The 14979-nt window shown below is 45.3% G+C and overlaps 1 protein-coding gene across 3 annotated transcripts in view; it reads right to left on the bottom strand.

Moving 5' to 3' along the window:
• Positions 1-14979, bottom strand: part of NKAIN4 (sodium/potassium transporting ATPase interacting 4) — a 52709-nt gene that overhangs the window by 11874 nt on the left and 25856 nt on the right. For all 3 annotated transcript variants that reach the window (XR_012996488.1, XM_076352101.1, XM_076352102.1), the window contains exons 3-4: positions 14420-14500; positions 4997-5194 (exon numbers count right to left, since the gene is read on the bottom strand). Coding sequence is in view for 2 of the 3 variants with exons in the window: in XM_076352101.1 (XP_076208216.1) it covers positions 4997-5194; positions 14420-14500 (279 nt within the window). In the remaining variant the exon portion in view is untranslated. The remainder of the gene's footprint in view (positions 1-4996; positions 5195-14419; positions 14501-14979) is intronic.

The raw sequence follows: 14979 nt of genomic DNA, 5'->3' as shown, positions 1-14979 counted from the left end.
CACAGAAATTAATGCCTCATACCCTCAACCATCATTCTTCTCACCCCGTATGTTTTTTCCTTTTATGACTAAGGTGACCTTTTGCATCCAGAAAAACAAACCAACCAGCCAAAAGCTAGTGAATTAAGTGAACTTCCCTAAACCTCTAATTCCAGCTCCAGTAGAGTGGAGGGTTTGCTTTTTTATTTCTTCTATCGCCTGGCTTTGTTTCAAAATTACCTGCTTAGTGTTTAAATTTTACTTTTTATTGACTTCATAATCCATTCCTTCTTTACATGGGTTTCATCAATAAAAAAATTGTTGATTTAATGGCACTTTTTTGCTAGTCTTGTGACCTGGCCAGAAGAGGACAGTTTCAGTGGCAAGGAGGGAAGAGACATACAACATAAACATGAATTGATTTTTATATGGGCTGACCTAAGCTATAATTAAACATATCACCTCAGGGATGAAATGAACTCCTGGGATTCCCCATGTCTCTCCTTCTGCATGAATTATGAATGAAATATAGCTACAGAGGAGAAATGCCGCTCCTATTGTCCGGTCCTTTTCACTGGAAGAGCCTGCTAGAATGCGGGGTGAGCAGACCCCAAGAGACACCAACGGTTCCCTTCAGACTGCATCCTTCATGAAGACATATCAAGCCCCCAAACATCACCAAGTTTAGCAGCAATTAACATAGAACAGAAGGCTTCACAGAGGCCAAGAATTTGGAAGTAATTTCACTCTTGCTCAAAGTGCCATCTTGGTTGCTGATTTCAATAGGAAAGAGAGTTTTAACCTCTGTTATCCCAGGGAAATAGCAATAATACTTAGATCTTTGCAAATTATGTAAGGAAGGTGGAAGAGGAGGGAAAACGTCAGTGATGTAAAATGACACTTAGCTGTTGCTCTAATTCCCCAAAGAATGTTTTGGGGCTTTAGACTCTGCTGCTGTTTCTCTGTTTGTTCTGCATGTTCAGTACCAGCTTCCTCCAGGCTGCAGAAGTATCCAATTAAGCTTTTATTGGGAACACATGTTGTGGGCAGGTGTGTTCAGTCAGCCTGTCAGACAGCCTGGGAGCACACATGCTGCCGAACAAAAGAGGATGGAGCTGGGATGTCCCAAGCATTCTGCAGGCAAATGAACAGAGCAGGAAAGACAGGAAGAGATAAGCGTGCCTGAAGGAAAAGAGGAAAACGTAAGTCTGTACATCCCTCTGCCCCTCAGTCATCTGAAGTTAACTTTTTAATAGTGAGTTGAAAAGTGTTCACAAAACAGCAGCATTGAACTGAAGTGCTGGAGCCCGAAAGACTGAATTACAGCAAGATCTACAGAAAGGGACCAGCTGGCTGTGAGTGTGCAAAATACAGGAAGGATGGGAAGGCAAGTTTTAGGAGGTGTTACTGTTGCTTGTGTAAAATCTTAGCTTTAGTCTACAGCTGTCCTAGTGAAGATTCTGGGCTCTTCAAGACTTCTTTCAGTAGAAAAATTTGCCATTGGTTTTTCCACCACAGAGAATATGTGCAGTCTACTCCTTCAGGGCAGATGTATTCTAGGTTTCACTTCTAATCAGAGCTAATGAAGTGCATATGCTCTCGTCAGTGCGAGAGGGAGGAAATGAAGAGATCTCTGCTATAAGAAAGCAAAAAGCCAGCTTGTGAAAGAGCTATTGTGACCAGATAGCCAAAAAGAGGCAATCAAAATCCTTTGATTCCTTGACCTTCTTTATTCTTTGGATGCAATTACGATCACTGAAAATCTAGCTTCTGCCAACAGCAAAGCATCTCTTGTGCGTTGCTTCTCACATAACATCTGCTGTCAAGGCTTGCATTGCTGCCTTCCTGGGAACCTTCCAACCTGTCAGTCTGAGTGAAAACAGCAGACAGGCAGGCACTGAGTTCTCTTGGTTGGGAAGACATTTCCAATTTCCATCCCATTCAGCTTCAGGAAAAGCCTAACCCTCCCCACTCCCAGAACTACCATATGGACAGCCCAGAGCTATGCCAGGTATTTCAAAACCAGCAATCACTCCTATCCCTGCTGGCTGGCAAGTTGGGGAGGTGCAAGATGAATCCTTGCTGAGATAAAAAGAAAGCAGATTTGATTTCTTGACAAACTAGTTGCTGTTGCGTTTCCTAATTGGGTTGATAGGATTAGTTTTACAGTGACATTTCTATAACAGTACAGACTTTAAGATGTTGTTACAATGAGCTTTCCTCCATTGTGTTCTGTGCTAAAGTATTGAGAAAGATTTTCATACCGGGCCCTACAGCTACTTGTATCACACATGGTGACTGATATGCCCAAGTTTGATCGCATTCCAGATTAAAGGAGTTGCTTTTGCCTTCAAGGAGTACAGACAAGCTCTGGGCGAAAGCAGACTGAGACCTTATGTATCTTCAAATGTATGCCCAGGAGCAGGATAATACAGTCAGCAGGAGTCAAGATGACAGCCAACACCGTGCTCGCCATATGGCTTCAGGTTTGCTTTCCTTCTCCTTTGGCATGCAAGATTGAGTTCAGTGAGCCTTACCCCAAGTACACAATACGGTGCACTACAGTTCCTCAACAGTCTCAAGGAATTGGTATTTCCAGAAAACAAACAAAGTGTCCACAGCTGGGTACTGCATAGTTAAAGAACATGGATTTCACACTACCATAGCTGGAATAAAAGAAAAAAACCCCACAAACCACACAAAGACAACCCCCCACCCCACAAGTTCTAAAAACCATTAGGCAAAGCAAAAACTACAGAAAGCACAATTTTGCCTGTCCCTTGCCCTTCTTAACAGGGAACTGACTATTCCAGTCTCAAAAGCATGGCAGACAAGGAGGGAACTAGGTCATGTCTCTTGCTGCATCCCCTGAGCCTTCAAGTTCCTAGTCATGTTTTTTGTACTATCGATCCGGTCTCCCTGCCCGTCTGCAGCACAGTACCTGCCAGGCGCTCTGGGAAGGACAGCAGCCTGTAATAAAATCTGCCTTAAAATGAGATAAAGAGAACAGAAAAAAATACTGGCAGGGATCAAAGAGTTTGACCCTCAGAGACTAAAAAGGGAGAGAACTGGCTGACTGTTTTCAGGCAAGGTCTGAGTGAGAAAGTGAGAAGGCTTGCTTTCTGCCTTACCTCAGCAAAGCAGAGAGGAAAAGCTCTATTTCTCCCACTTCATGACAAAATTATATGAGCATTTCAGAGCTGGCAGGAGTTACAGGCCTGGGGCTTCAATACTCTACCTTCATTACAGGACAAGTAGAAATTCAGTTCACTCTGCATAGCTCATCCCATACAGATTGCTTGCATACAAGTATTTCAGCCTCATTTCCAGGGTTTAGGATTCAAAAATCCACTGCAACTTAAATCTCAGGGAGAAGGAGAGAGAAAATATTTACCTAAACCCTATTTTATCTTATAGTTCCCTCCTCTGTCTCACCATCTGGCCCTTTGGGGCATTTTGCAGATGCACGGAGAATATTGTCATGTGCCTTTGGGAAGAAGCAAAGGAGAAAACACTCCCAGAGACAGAGACTCCTGTATATCGGTGCGATCGCTTAGCTCAGGGCCATGTGCCTAAGTTAGTAAGCTGCCATAAAACAAAGGTCTATTCCAAACAAACTCAGGACCGTTTGTTGGCTGAACCTCTAGCCTGGGGCACAGGGCCTCGTGCCAGCTGAGGCGTTTAGGAAGGATGCTAACAGCAACATACTTCTGCACTTTAAAAGTCTGGGATGTTCTGACTTCAAAGTCTGTCAATTGTTTCACCAAACTCAGGAACAGCACCAGCTCAGCAGCATCAATCCCGTTCCAGCTAACGGCCTTTATAAAAGACAACAGGCTCTATTCTTCTGGATACATAGGTTTGCCTTTCTCATACACATGCATTGACGCAACTCTCGGACAGTTTAATGCAGATCATTTTCCCTGAAGGAGAACTAACCAAATATTAACAGCCAGCACGCACACCAGGGAGTCCGTCCAACTCAGGAAACAGAAGCTTCTCCGTCTTCCTCGTTTTTGTGATGTGGCAAGAAAGGGGTCTGAGTCTTCCCCCCTCCCTGCAATTCACTGGGTCACACAGATCATCCCAGCTAATAGGAAATGCAGGATCAAGACAGCGGAAAGTTGTACCAAAAACACACAGAGAAGTACTTGGCACTCCAGAAGCTTGGAATTTCTCTATTTGTTATCCCTTAACATTTAATCAGGGCAAGTTACCCTTCTTTTTTAAGCCAAAACTGAAAGCTGAAATGTGAATGTTTCATCAGTTCGTGTCCGTTTGTACTTAAAGCCATTAACCACAGAGTAAACCAAAGCAGATTAGAAAGATGCAGGCTGCTAACTCTAATGCAGCTACACAATGCAAGAGTACTGACGAAGCTAGGGGCACAATGGACATTTTGTTTCAGTTAATTTCACAGACAAGCAAGAAACAAATTAATTAACAGTGAACATTAAGGACACTGAATTACTGCAGAGGACTTTAAAAAGCCTGTGGAAGACTCTGACAAGGAAAGAGTTGATGAAAACATTTAGTACATGTATCTTAGGTGTCAGCAGAAAGAAAATATGCTGCTTTCTGCTTCCTTAACATTTCTTTCAATTTCTGGAGATAAGGATCTTCTCCCTTTTATTCCTTCACAACAAATATGCACATATGTGCTCCATCACTAAGTCATGTGGAATAAGAGAAATCCTTCAGAAGGGTCTCTGTCCTTGTCAAAACATGAATTTCCACACCCCAACAGGGATACTGTTTGCTATTGTATGGTTGCATGGGATGCATTACTTCAGGTGTTAGGTTGCTGGTACCCATTTCCAATTCTTTCAAGCAATATTGTTCATAAGAGAGAACAGGAGAATAAACAAACAAAAAAACATTTACAGAGGCTTTTGCAATCAGATGATACAAAATGGGGTGGAAAATACAGGCCAGCCTCTGTGCCTGGAAAAAAATAAAACCAAACAGCATCTCCTCAACAATTGCTACCCCGCAGCCCTCTCAGCAGTGTACTCACCGCAATCAGGATCTGGAAGGAGCTGTGCATGACTTCGATGTACCGATACTCCAAGGCACAGCCTATCACAGAGATGTAGGAATGGCTATCCAGCCCTTTGATGCCAGACATTGAAGCCTCCTTCCTTACACAGCCAGGACCATTTTCACTCCACCATGACTGGTGCCGGGAGATGTTGAATGTCAAGAGTTCACTGTCCTAAAGAGAAAAGTTGCCAAGAGATCTCCATTTACTATAAGAGTGTTTGATATGCTGCCAGATGGAGGTCATATTAAAAAAATCAATGGAAAACCTAAAGTTTCTAAGATCCCCACCCTCAAGAAATGATAGCACAGATCAAAATACATTTGCTTTATGTTCCTTATAAGTTTTTCACAGGCAGGCTTCCGGGATGGGAACCCTTTCCGAGGCAGTCCTGCAGCACTCCAACAAAGCTATTTCACCATCACGTAGCACACTCCAGAAGCAGGACTGAGCAGCTTCTAAATCAGAAAGACAGTTTCTAGGCTGCAGACCCAAGAACATTTTGTTAGTAGTTCCTGCACCCAGAAAAGAACCCTCAAGTTTTGGGTTTGGGAGATTAACCTTACAAATCTAGAAGAAAAAGGTAAACAAGGCAGCACTAAGCATCCTGTCAGAATCACGTGTTATGGGTATGCTCTTCCCAGCATGGGAATCACCACAGATAACTGAGAAATATGAACTTCATAACCCTAAAGTGAGTTTCAAAACCCAACAGATCTCCTAGCTTTTAACACATCTAACAAGTTCCCTTACCATTTCTGTCTGATTTCCTTCCACACTCTTCACGTATGGTACTTCTGTGTCTTCTCTGACCTGAGGCTGACAGTGTGTCAGGTCAAGATTACCCAGCTGAGCTGACATCACAGTGGTGATCGCAGCTTCTTGCAAACACTTCCCCAGCAATTCCTTATCATCTCCACCCCGAGAGAGGCTTTTTGTTTTGCTCTTCTCATCTTTGCTAGTTCAATAATTTAAACTGTGCCATTGTGGGGGTTACATAGTGAAATGCCACACAAGTAGTGCAGGAGTTTGGGATGCAGCCAGGTGCTCATTTGAAAATGAGAACACTTTCCTCACACTTGAGAAAAGAGTGGTACTCGCTGGAGTACCCGGGAGAGCTTTGGGATTTTGAGCTTACAGGACATGGCAAAGCCCTCCCTGCAGACAGTAAAAGACAAACTCAGAACTGGCTGAATAGATCAGCTGCATCACTTCACAGATGGGTGCTAAGTGCTGGGTGCTCCAGCAGCCCTCTCGGGTGACGTTGATGCAGAATCAACAACCCCTTTTGACCACAAACAAGGCAAGGGGTTGGAAGTTTTATTCTGAAGGATAGATTATAAAATTCTCATGCAGAGAATCTATGTGACTCTACAGAGTAGAAATAGGTATTGGATATACACATCTCGCCTAACCATTACTAAAAGCTTTCGCGCCTATCCATATACCACGTCACACTGCTCATGCCAGGGTCCTACACAGTCCCTGTAGGAAAGAAGTGGCTCCCAGAACAGCAGCAGTCAGAGCTTGGGGCATTCACACCTCCTAACATGGGAAACCTCACGTGGCAGCTCCTTTGCCTCAGCTCCCTGCAGAGCCAAGAGGGAAAAACAGATTCAGAGCAGCTAATCCAGGCTCCTGCTCTGAATTACCCTCTGGAGAAAGGACTTGTCTCCACTGCCAGCACAGGGAGCCTAGCCAGGTAGTCCTGCAGATACACTTTTCTGTGTCCGTGTTTGTATCCAGGGGCAAGCTTGAGTTACAGGAGCAGAAAATTTGAATGCCAGCCAGAAAACCTGTGAATAGAAACCAAGTGCCCCACTATACACGTTGTGTAGGTACCCTCCACTCCACCACAGATAGCTCTGCAAACCATTTGAGTGTTATTAAAATATGCTGCAGGAAGCACATGTTAAGAAATGTGGACAATTAAGTGAGAAGACAGCTGCCAAACTCCTGACATAATCACCACAACAGATGGGATGTGTTTTACAGTAGATGGAGGAGGGCACAGAGATGAAGTATGGCACCAGTGCAAAAGCAGCCTGAATAGCAAAGACAATAGGGAAAACTCTATTAACAGTTGGGAGTTTAAGGGAGCTGTCTGCATTTTAAAGGCTATGGGGAATAATTATTAGATTGGCAGCTACAGGATAATGCACACAGTGCAAGGTGCTGCGCTATCTACATTTCTAGAGACAGTTTTCCAGCTTCTCACAATTTTGGCAGAAGAGTCTTTGGCTTGCTCCCTCTGCTGGGCATTGCTCTTCAGTGGCCCACAAGTATCTCGCATATCCACCAAATCGCATCTTTTCTGCAAAGCTCGTTCCTTCTCTCCCAAGTTTGCATGTTCTGAGACACATGGATCTTCCCCAGCAAAAGCTTTTCGTCCTGGAGACAGCCAGCCCTCCAAGCTGCTGTGCTGTTCTCCCTCTCACAAGCCACTCACCACTTTGGTTAGGGAAGGGAAGAATCATCTTTCTCAAAAAAAAAAAAGACTCAATTCCTGTTTCTTTGCCTGGAGCTTCTTCCGATTAGCACAGAAACAAAGCTGTTCCACAGGGCACCGTGGGGTCTACCCACGGAACCTCAGTCCCCAGAGCTTCCCTCTCCCAGCTCACAGATGGTGCCTTCCCAAACCTTCTGCCTCACTGATGCGAAGAGCCCCTTCACTGCCTTCTCTACTCCTTACAGAGGCATCTACATGTATTTGGCAAAGCAAGAAACAGGCTGCTTTCCTTCCTGAATCTCCCTTTTGTCAGTCCTTATAGAATTGGCTCTGGCTTAACTTTGCTGCAGAAGCTGAACTTGCTTGTGAATGAAGCCTGAAAAAAGCAGAACAGGTGCTGGGCTGGAGGTAGGCAGGTGGAGGAACAGTAGGTCCTCAACAGCACTCACTGCTTTTTGCCTACAATCATGCTCCAGCTCTGTGAAAAAAAAAAAAAAGAAAACCACAAAAAAACTTCAGTTAAGAACAGATTGGAAAAACTGAGCACATTTGGATTCTAAAAGCACCACAATGACTCGCACACGAGCCATCCAATCTCACAGATGTAAAATGAATACTGATTGCACACTGGGGTTGTGGATGCCCTCGCATTCAGAGACACCTTTCTGAACAAGCATCTGTCTGGAGCACTGCAGGGCACGAGGACAGCACGAATGAAAGGGTCTCAACATCCAAAGCAATGCCGTTCCTTTGCTTGTGTCCCTGGCTGGATGTCCTCGGAGGGTACCTGCACTGATGGGGCACAATAAAAGACCATTCAAGAGAATCACTTCATTGACCTCCAGTTGCTCAGTGCTTGCTGGGAGACTGGGGAAAAAAAAAATCCCAGGATGTCTCCTGCGGTTTGCCAGCTTCACTTCAAGAGAAGTGAAACTACAGAATAGGAACATGTCCTGGTTTCGGCAGGGATAGAGTTAATTTCTTTTCTAGTAGCTGGTACAGTGTTCTGGATTTAGGATGAGAACAAAGTTGATGATAATGCACCGATGTTTTAGTTGTTGCTAGGTAATGCTTACACTAGCCAAGGACTTTTCAGCTTCCCATGTTCTACCGACTGAGAAGGCTGGAGGGGCACAAGAAGCTGGGAGGGGGCACAGCCAAACTGGCCAAAGGGACAGTCCATACCATGGGACGTCATGCTCAGTACATAAACTGGGGAAAGCTGGCCGGGGGGGCCGCTGCTTGGGGACTGGCTGGGCATCGGTCGGCGGGTGGTGAGCAATTGTACTGTGCATCACTTGTTTTGTGTATTATTATTATTATCATATTATTATCATTTTATTTCAATTACTAAACTGTTTTTATCTCAACCCACGAGTTTTTCTAACTTGTGCTCTTCCAATTCTCTCCCCCATCCCACTGGGTGGGGGGGAGTGAGCGAGCGGCTGCGTGGTGCTTAGTTGCTGACTGAAATTAAACCACGACAGAACAGCACACTAAAATCAGGAGAAAAGAACCAGTTGCAAGAAAATTTAGGAAACAGCTGTTTCTCAAAACCTTTCGGCAACACATTTGAAGTCTAAACACACTGAAACACTCCCAAAAGTGGTATGCAGGTTGGAAGATGTTAACGAGTCCCAGAAGTGAGCAAGCCCTGCTGCAGGGAGAGAGTGATCTGTGTGTAACTGCACTCCCCCTTGTTTCTTGACAGGCTGCTATTTGAAGGGCTATTGCTTCCTCTTTAACCTTCAGCCTGAAGAGAAATGTGAGCAAAGAGCGATACGAGCTCCTTCTCAGAGCATGTTGAAGGCCAGCCAAAAAAAATCACGTATCGCTCTGAACTGTTGTAGCACCTGGTTGCCATCCATTTGCCATCAGCATGATAAGGAAGACAATGGCACTAAAACTGTAGTACCTACATTTTACAGAGTATTTTCCACTCCCAGCCTCATCCCACCGTGTCCCACGGGGAAACTCACACCCACCTCTGACACCCACAGAGCCAGCCGTGTTCATTTTCTAAAATAGTTTTCTGAAAGCTGTTCTGAAATGATTTTCCAAGGGACACTATCAGAGATGGTTTTATTTCTTGTTAACAGCCTTCTGAACTACCTCCCCCAAAATTTCCTTAATTATCAGGCAAGCCAGCGCTATAATGGCTCTGGAAACAAATCAAACACTGTACGGGAGCCCCCAGAGCTTGACAGCAGAATCATTTTAAATCTTTTCAGTTGGAAACATTTCTTATCAAAATAGGAAATATAATGTTTATCTTTTAGCCATGTGTGCTGAATAGCTGTATCACCCTGAGACAACAGAGAAGCACTTTCATTGTTTCTCAGCAAGCTTGTTGACAATACCACAGCATTTAAAGGCCAAATCCCAGGCTTCCAGTTTCTAAATTTAGATGGAGTTCAGGGACAGCTGTAATTACACATGCATTTATCCATCCTCCTCACAGTATTTTCTCCAGGTACAAGGTCATCCCAAGATGCCATCCAGATTCTCTGGAATACAAATAACCCCCCATTTGACTAATAAGGGCTGCTTCCATTTCAAGAGGAGATTTAGACCACCACCACAGCTCTGGACGCAGATCAAAGCACTGGGTAGACAAGAGAGAATATAAAGGAAGGGTAAAAAAAAATTTCACCATTCCAAGATGGATAATTCCAGAGGGAAAAGACAAAGGAATACATTGAAATACACAACACCGATTTCTCAAACCTCTCTGAATGTTTCTCAAGTACATGATGAAGAGTCAATCAGCATGGCAGCTGGACAGACAGATGCTCATATGTCAACAGCAGGATTTTAATAATTAACTCAGACTGGAGGGTTGCAGGAGGGACTGCGTTTCACGCTCGAGTAGACAGGGAGAAGCTTAACCCGTTATTTCAAGCACAGCCTAGAAACTTCAGAGATAGCTCCCAACAATTCACCTAACCAAATGGCCAGATGGACAAAGAGAAGAGAGGGAGATGGAACAGGAATAGACCAGAGGAGGAGGAACAGCAATCTGGAAATTCAGCTGTGAGCCCCACCACAGAGCAGTGGTACAGCACTTTCGGAGAGGCTGCATTTCCCCCAGATGCTGCAAGTGTGCTTGGGACCGTGAGCAGAGCAAGTCAGCAAGGCAATGCTGCCAAAAGCCGCCCGGAGGCACATCACCATCTCACTGCCAGTGCCGAGAAGCAACCCTTCAAATCCAGATTGCTGTATCTCTTGCCTGCTCATTGGCAAAGCACTTACAGGAAAGCTGGCATAGGCTACACACTTAGGGAGGCCCTTGCAGCAACAAGGGAAGTGCTTTCTTAGACACTTATGCTGATCCATTTGTATCTGGCCACCTAATGAAGTTCTGCTGTGCCATATTTCACACTCTTATTCCTACTAAGAAAAGACTGCGAGATTAAAAAAGTGACTGGATAGAAGTATAGAAATCAGGCCAGTTTAGCTCTTCCAAGAAGTAGAGAATAGATTCACAGAGCAGGAAAGAGCATTTTCCTTTTGGAAAAAAACATAACTCAGGGTAGATATAACTAGTGGTTAGGAGGTAGATGGTTACTAAGTAGTTATAACTACCCCGAGCAGGGCTGGCCAGAACAGCCATTCTCAGGGTTTCCATGGCCAGGAGAGAGCAAGCACTGCTGGAGGAAGAGCACTTTAAGAAATGATGTGAAAGACAGGAGGAAAGAGAGGGTGAGAAGTGGTGGGCAGACAACCCAACAGAGGAAAGTCAGTGGAGAAGCGATTGCTTGGTAAAGGAAAGTGAACAGCCAGCCCCCAAATTGCGGTTCAACAACCATGCACCTACCAGCCCATATTCTACTGATGACATGGAGTTTATAATAAGGGATAGCCTCTTAACCCCTTTGCCAAACTGCTTATGGGCTGACATGGGACGTTACCGCAGACCCCACAGCCGTGGTGCCCCTGGTTTCTGTTCTTTAGATCAGCCGGGCACCCAAAGCAAGGGGGGCACAAGAGCAAGTGTCCGTGCTCACCTCAGCCCTGTACTGCACAGCACTTCTCTGCTCGCATCCTGTACTCCCTCGCCACTGTGAAATTGGATCTAGGCACCAGAGCACAAAGAATTATTTGCAATAAGCGCACATAACCATTTCCTCATTTTTGCAATTCTTCAGGCTTTTCCTAAACTTGTTACAGCAGAAACACTTGGATCCTTTCCCCCCCTTTCTCACCCCACCTGAGTTATCACCTGTCTCAGTTGCACTGGGCTGTCATTACCAGCCACCAAGTTAACAAACCCCATTCTTTCTAGCTCACTGCCCTTTCTGCATTTTGTCACTACAAATTAGCCAGCTGCTGACAGAGATCTCCCTGGCAGGCTGCCCTTGTCAGGAATACAGAGGGGTGAGCACGGCAGGAATGCTACTCTCCCACTCCCCCAGCCCTCTCCCACAGGCTCACCGGGAATCACAGGGGAAACAGCACCTGAAGACCTTCCTCAGAGCTATCAGCCCCTTAAGGGGACTTGCACAGGAACACAGCCCTGCCTGAAACACTCCCCAGCATATTCATGCTTAGTCTAGTAGTTAATGAGTTAGTGTTTACCTGACCAGCTCCATCAGCCTCACTCCACCAAAGCTCTTCTAATATTTGCAATCTACCTGCTTACTGCCAGGCTAATTACAAGCTTTGACTTCTTATTAGGAACTAAAGGACAGCTTTCCCCCGAGGTCCCTGAGGGCACACAGAGGTACCTGCTCCTCTGCAGCACTGCTGCTGTAAACCCCCAGCTGATACTGCCCTGCCCTTGTCCCCTCCAAGAGCCTGTTCAACACATGTTCATCCAAGCCCGGGTGTCCTTCTGGGGTCTGATCCCAAGACTACGGAGATCAATAGGACTCTGCAGATGTCAGCTGGCTTGGGATGGGGTTTCTAGAAAGGCAGCGGGAGAGCAACGCTACTCTTGACTCCAGCCTGCAAAGCACCACGCTGTCCTACAGAAACCTTAATTCCGGTTCCAAGTGTATCTTTTATTCTCATGCAGAAGTGAGGTTTTGTTTTGCCCAAATAACTTGTTAAAGGGGAGAAGGAGGAAAGAAAGCAGCATCATGAGTTTTTCTTACAAGACGGCCTTTTTAAATGAAAGTAACTCATTAAGAACAGAGGCAAGGCTGTAAAGGATTTTACCGCCAAACAAGCACAAATATTCTGTTATTTTTGCCAGTTGCCACCAAACTAACAGCATGAATTTCTCATTGCAGCTCTAGAGGGAAGTCCACTGAGTCGATAACAACTTATACTGCAGCCCAATTCTATTAAAAAAGTCACCAATCACAAGAATCATCCTGTAGGCTAAATAAAGGTTCTCTGTGTGCGGGCTCTGCTAAAACGAGACACAGCACAGAGTGAGGTTATGAGATAAAGCTCCTCTGTGGTGGAGAAAGCAGAGTTTGCCATGCCGTTTGAATTGCAGAACGGAACCCAACGTGTTGCAGGGCAGGTTGGGATTAGTAAATACAAGTAATCAGCTGGCTGGAAGCAAACACCGGCTGTCAGAGAAGCTCCCAGAGCAGTTTATCAAGGCAATATTTCCTCCGCAGAAGGAAGCTTTTAAATAGTTACATAAAATTCTTTTTTAGTTGGTTACAGCCAACACCGAGATCATCTCGGGCTGAGCTTTCAGACCATGAGTAATCACTGTTTTGGGCAAGAACTCGCTCAAAGTTTCTGTGGATAATTGAGAGGGGAAATGGAGATTAATTGAGGAATTAGGAAGTTACATTTTCTTATCTGCAAAGGATTTATGCTGTCACTCATGACTTGCTGTAGGCCTGATAAAAAAAAACCATAGTGCAGTTCCAATTATGACTGCAACTTAGATGTATGACCTGGGAATTTAGGCCAGACGTAGAGTGCTCCGAAATGAACCTGTATCCTATAATTGCTCTGAGTCTGCTAAGCTACAGCAATACTGAGTAATTCATTGCTTACAGCCCAGGCTTAATTTTTATTATTTCTGACTCACCCCTCATTAAGCAGACAGCAATACTTAGCTTATCTAGCCTTCAAAGAGCTTCACATATTAACTCACAACACCCCTGGGCAAGAGCCATGAATAACTACCACTGTATTTAAGAAGGAAGAATTAAGACCGGGAAGCCACATCACCTCTGAGGCCGCATCCAAAGGAGATATGCCAGCCTCCCCAGCATCCCTCTGGTTTGTTCTCTGTTCAGCAGAGAGAAAAGCCTCTCCCAAAAGGTGCAACGGGAAATATTTTGCCTGGTGTGGCAACAACCAGATACCTACCCTGCTGCTGAAGTGCACTAGGTCCTCAGCAGGACCAAGAAGGAGAAAAAAATAAAAAAATAAAAAAAAAAAAAAATCAAGAACTGGTCAGGTGTGGAGTTACAGCAAAGGCCTTGGTCCAAGTCAGCCCAGCCAGACTGAGTCCCTGCTGCAGCTCTTCCCTGGGACAGGCTGGCAGAGAGAACATGCTCACTGCCGCAGGAGAGCCTTCCCCTCCAAGTCACACACCTTCTTCCCAAGGTGTTATCAGATCACGAGAGGATCAGCTGTAATCTAATTAGCTCATAGCCATCCTCAGCCATCTCTGCATCATGGCTGGGAATTAGCCCTCAAACCCCATCTCCCCTCGGGATGACTCTGCTGCCGGGCTTGCTCTCACCTTCAAAAAGCAAATACACTTTACTTGAGGGCAGGGCTTATTCCAGCCACCACCTGCACTCACCAGCAAAGGACTCCAGAAATCAGCATTGGCTCCCCATTTTTACCATACTACAAGTAGTACTCCTCCACCCCTTAGTAAGGCAGTCCTCTCCATAGGCAAGAAGGCAGGGCCTGCTCCCAGACAGCCCCCTACCACTCACCTTAACCACCCCCTCCCTTATCTCACAGCTAAGCTCCATCCCCCTTGATGCAAAGCCTGGGCACTCACCCGTAAAGCTCCTACTCACCTTTGAGAGCCCTCCCACTTCTAAGTAAAAGCAGATGATGAAGATGTTCCAGGTGACCCAAATTGCAGTCCAGATGGCATACTAGAAGGGAATGGGGGGGAGAGAAAGAAGCAATAAACATTAGGAAGTCACTGGAATTAGTTTATATATATGTGATGCAGCTGGGGGCAGTTAAATGCCCTGAGTCAGTACTGCAATCGTTTTCCCTTCCTCTGTTTGTATCCCATACGCAGATGGTTCCTTGCCTGATTAGAGATACAGGGGCAGAAGTCTGGAGGGAGTAGAAAAGCTTCTGCCATGCTTTTGTCCAGCATCTGGTTCTCCCTGTCTGTTGTGCAGTATCTCGATGTTACTTTGGTACCAGTAATAATTATCTGATATCTTCCAAGTTCGGAGTAAGTACCGTAAAAGTGCAGCACACTGAACAGTGTGTTCCTAAGCACAGCACCTCCTGCTAAAATTGTATATAACGCTCGTGCCTGATTTCCCAAGGGCTTTACTGCGTTCCTCATCACTTGCCATATCCCACCAGAGCAAAGGCCGCGAAAGGCTTTGAATGG

The sequence above is a fragment of the Aptenodytes patagonicus genome, chromosome 14 (genome assembly GCF_965638725.1).
Source record: "Aptenodytes patagonicus chromosome 14, bAptPat1.pri.cur, whole genome shotgun sequence".
Taxonomy (NCBI): Eukaryota; Metazoa; Chordata; class Aves; order Sphenisciformes; family Spheniscidae; genus Aptenodytes; species Aptenodytes patagonicus.
Note: the sequence above shows the minus strand (reverse complement) of the source record. Positions and strands in the feature narration are given on the sequence as shown.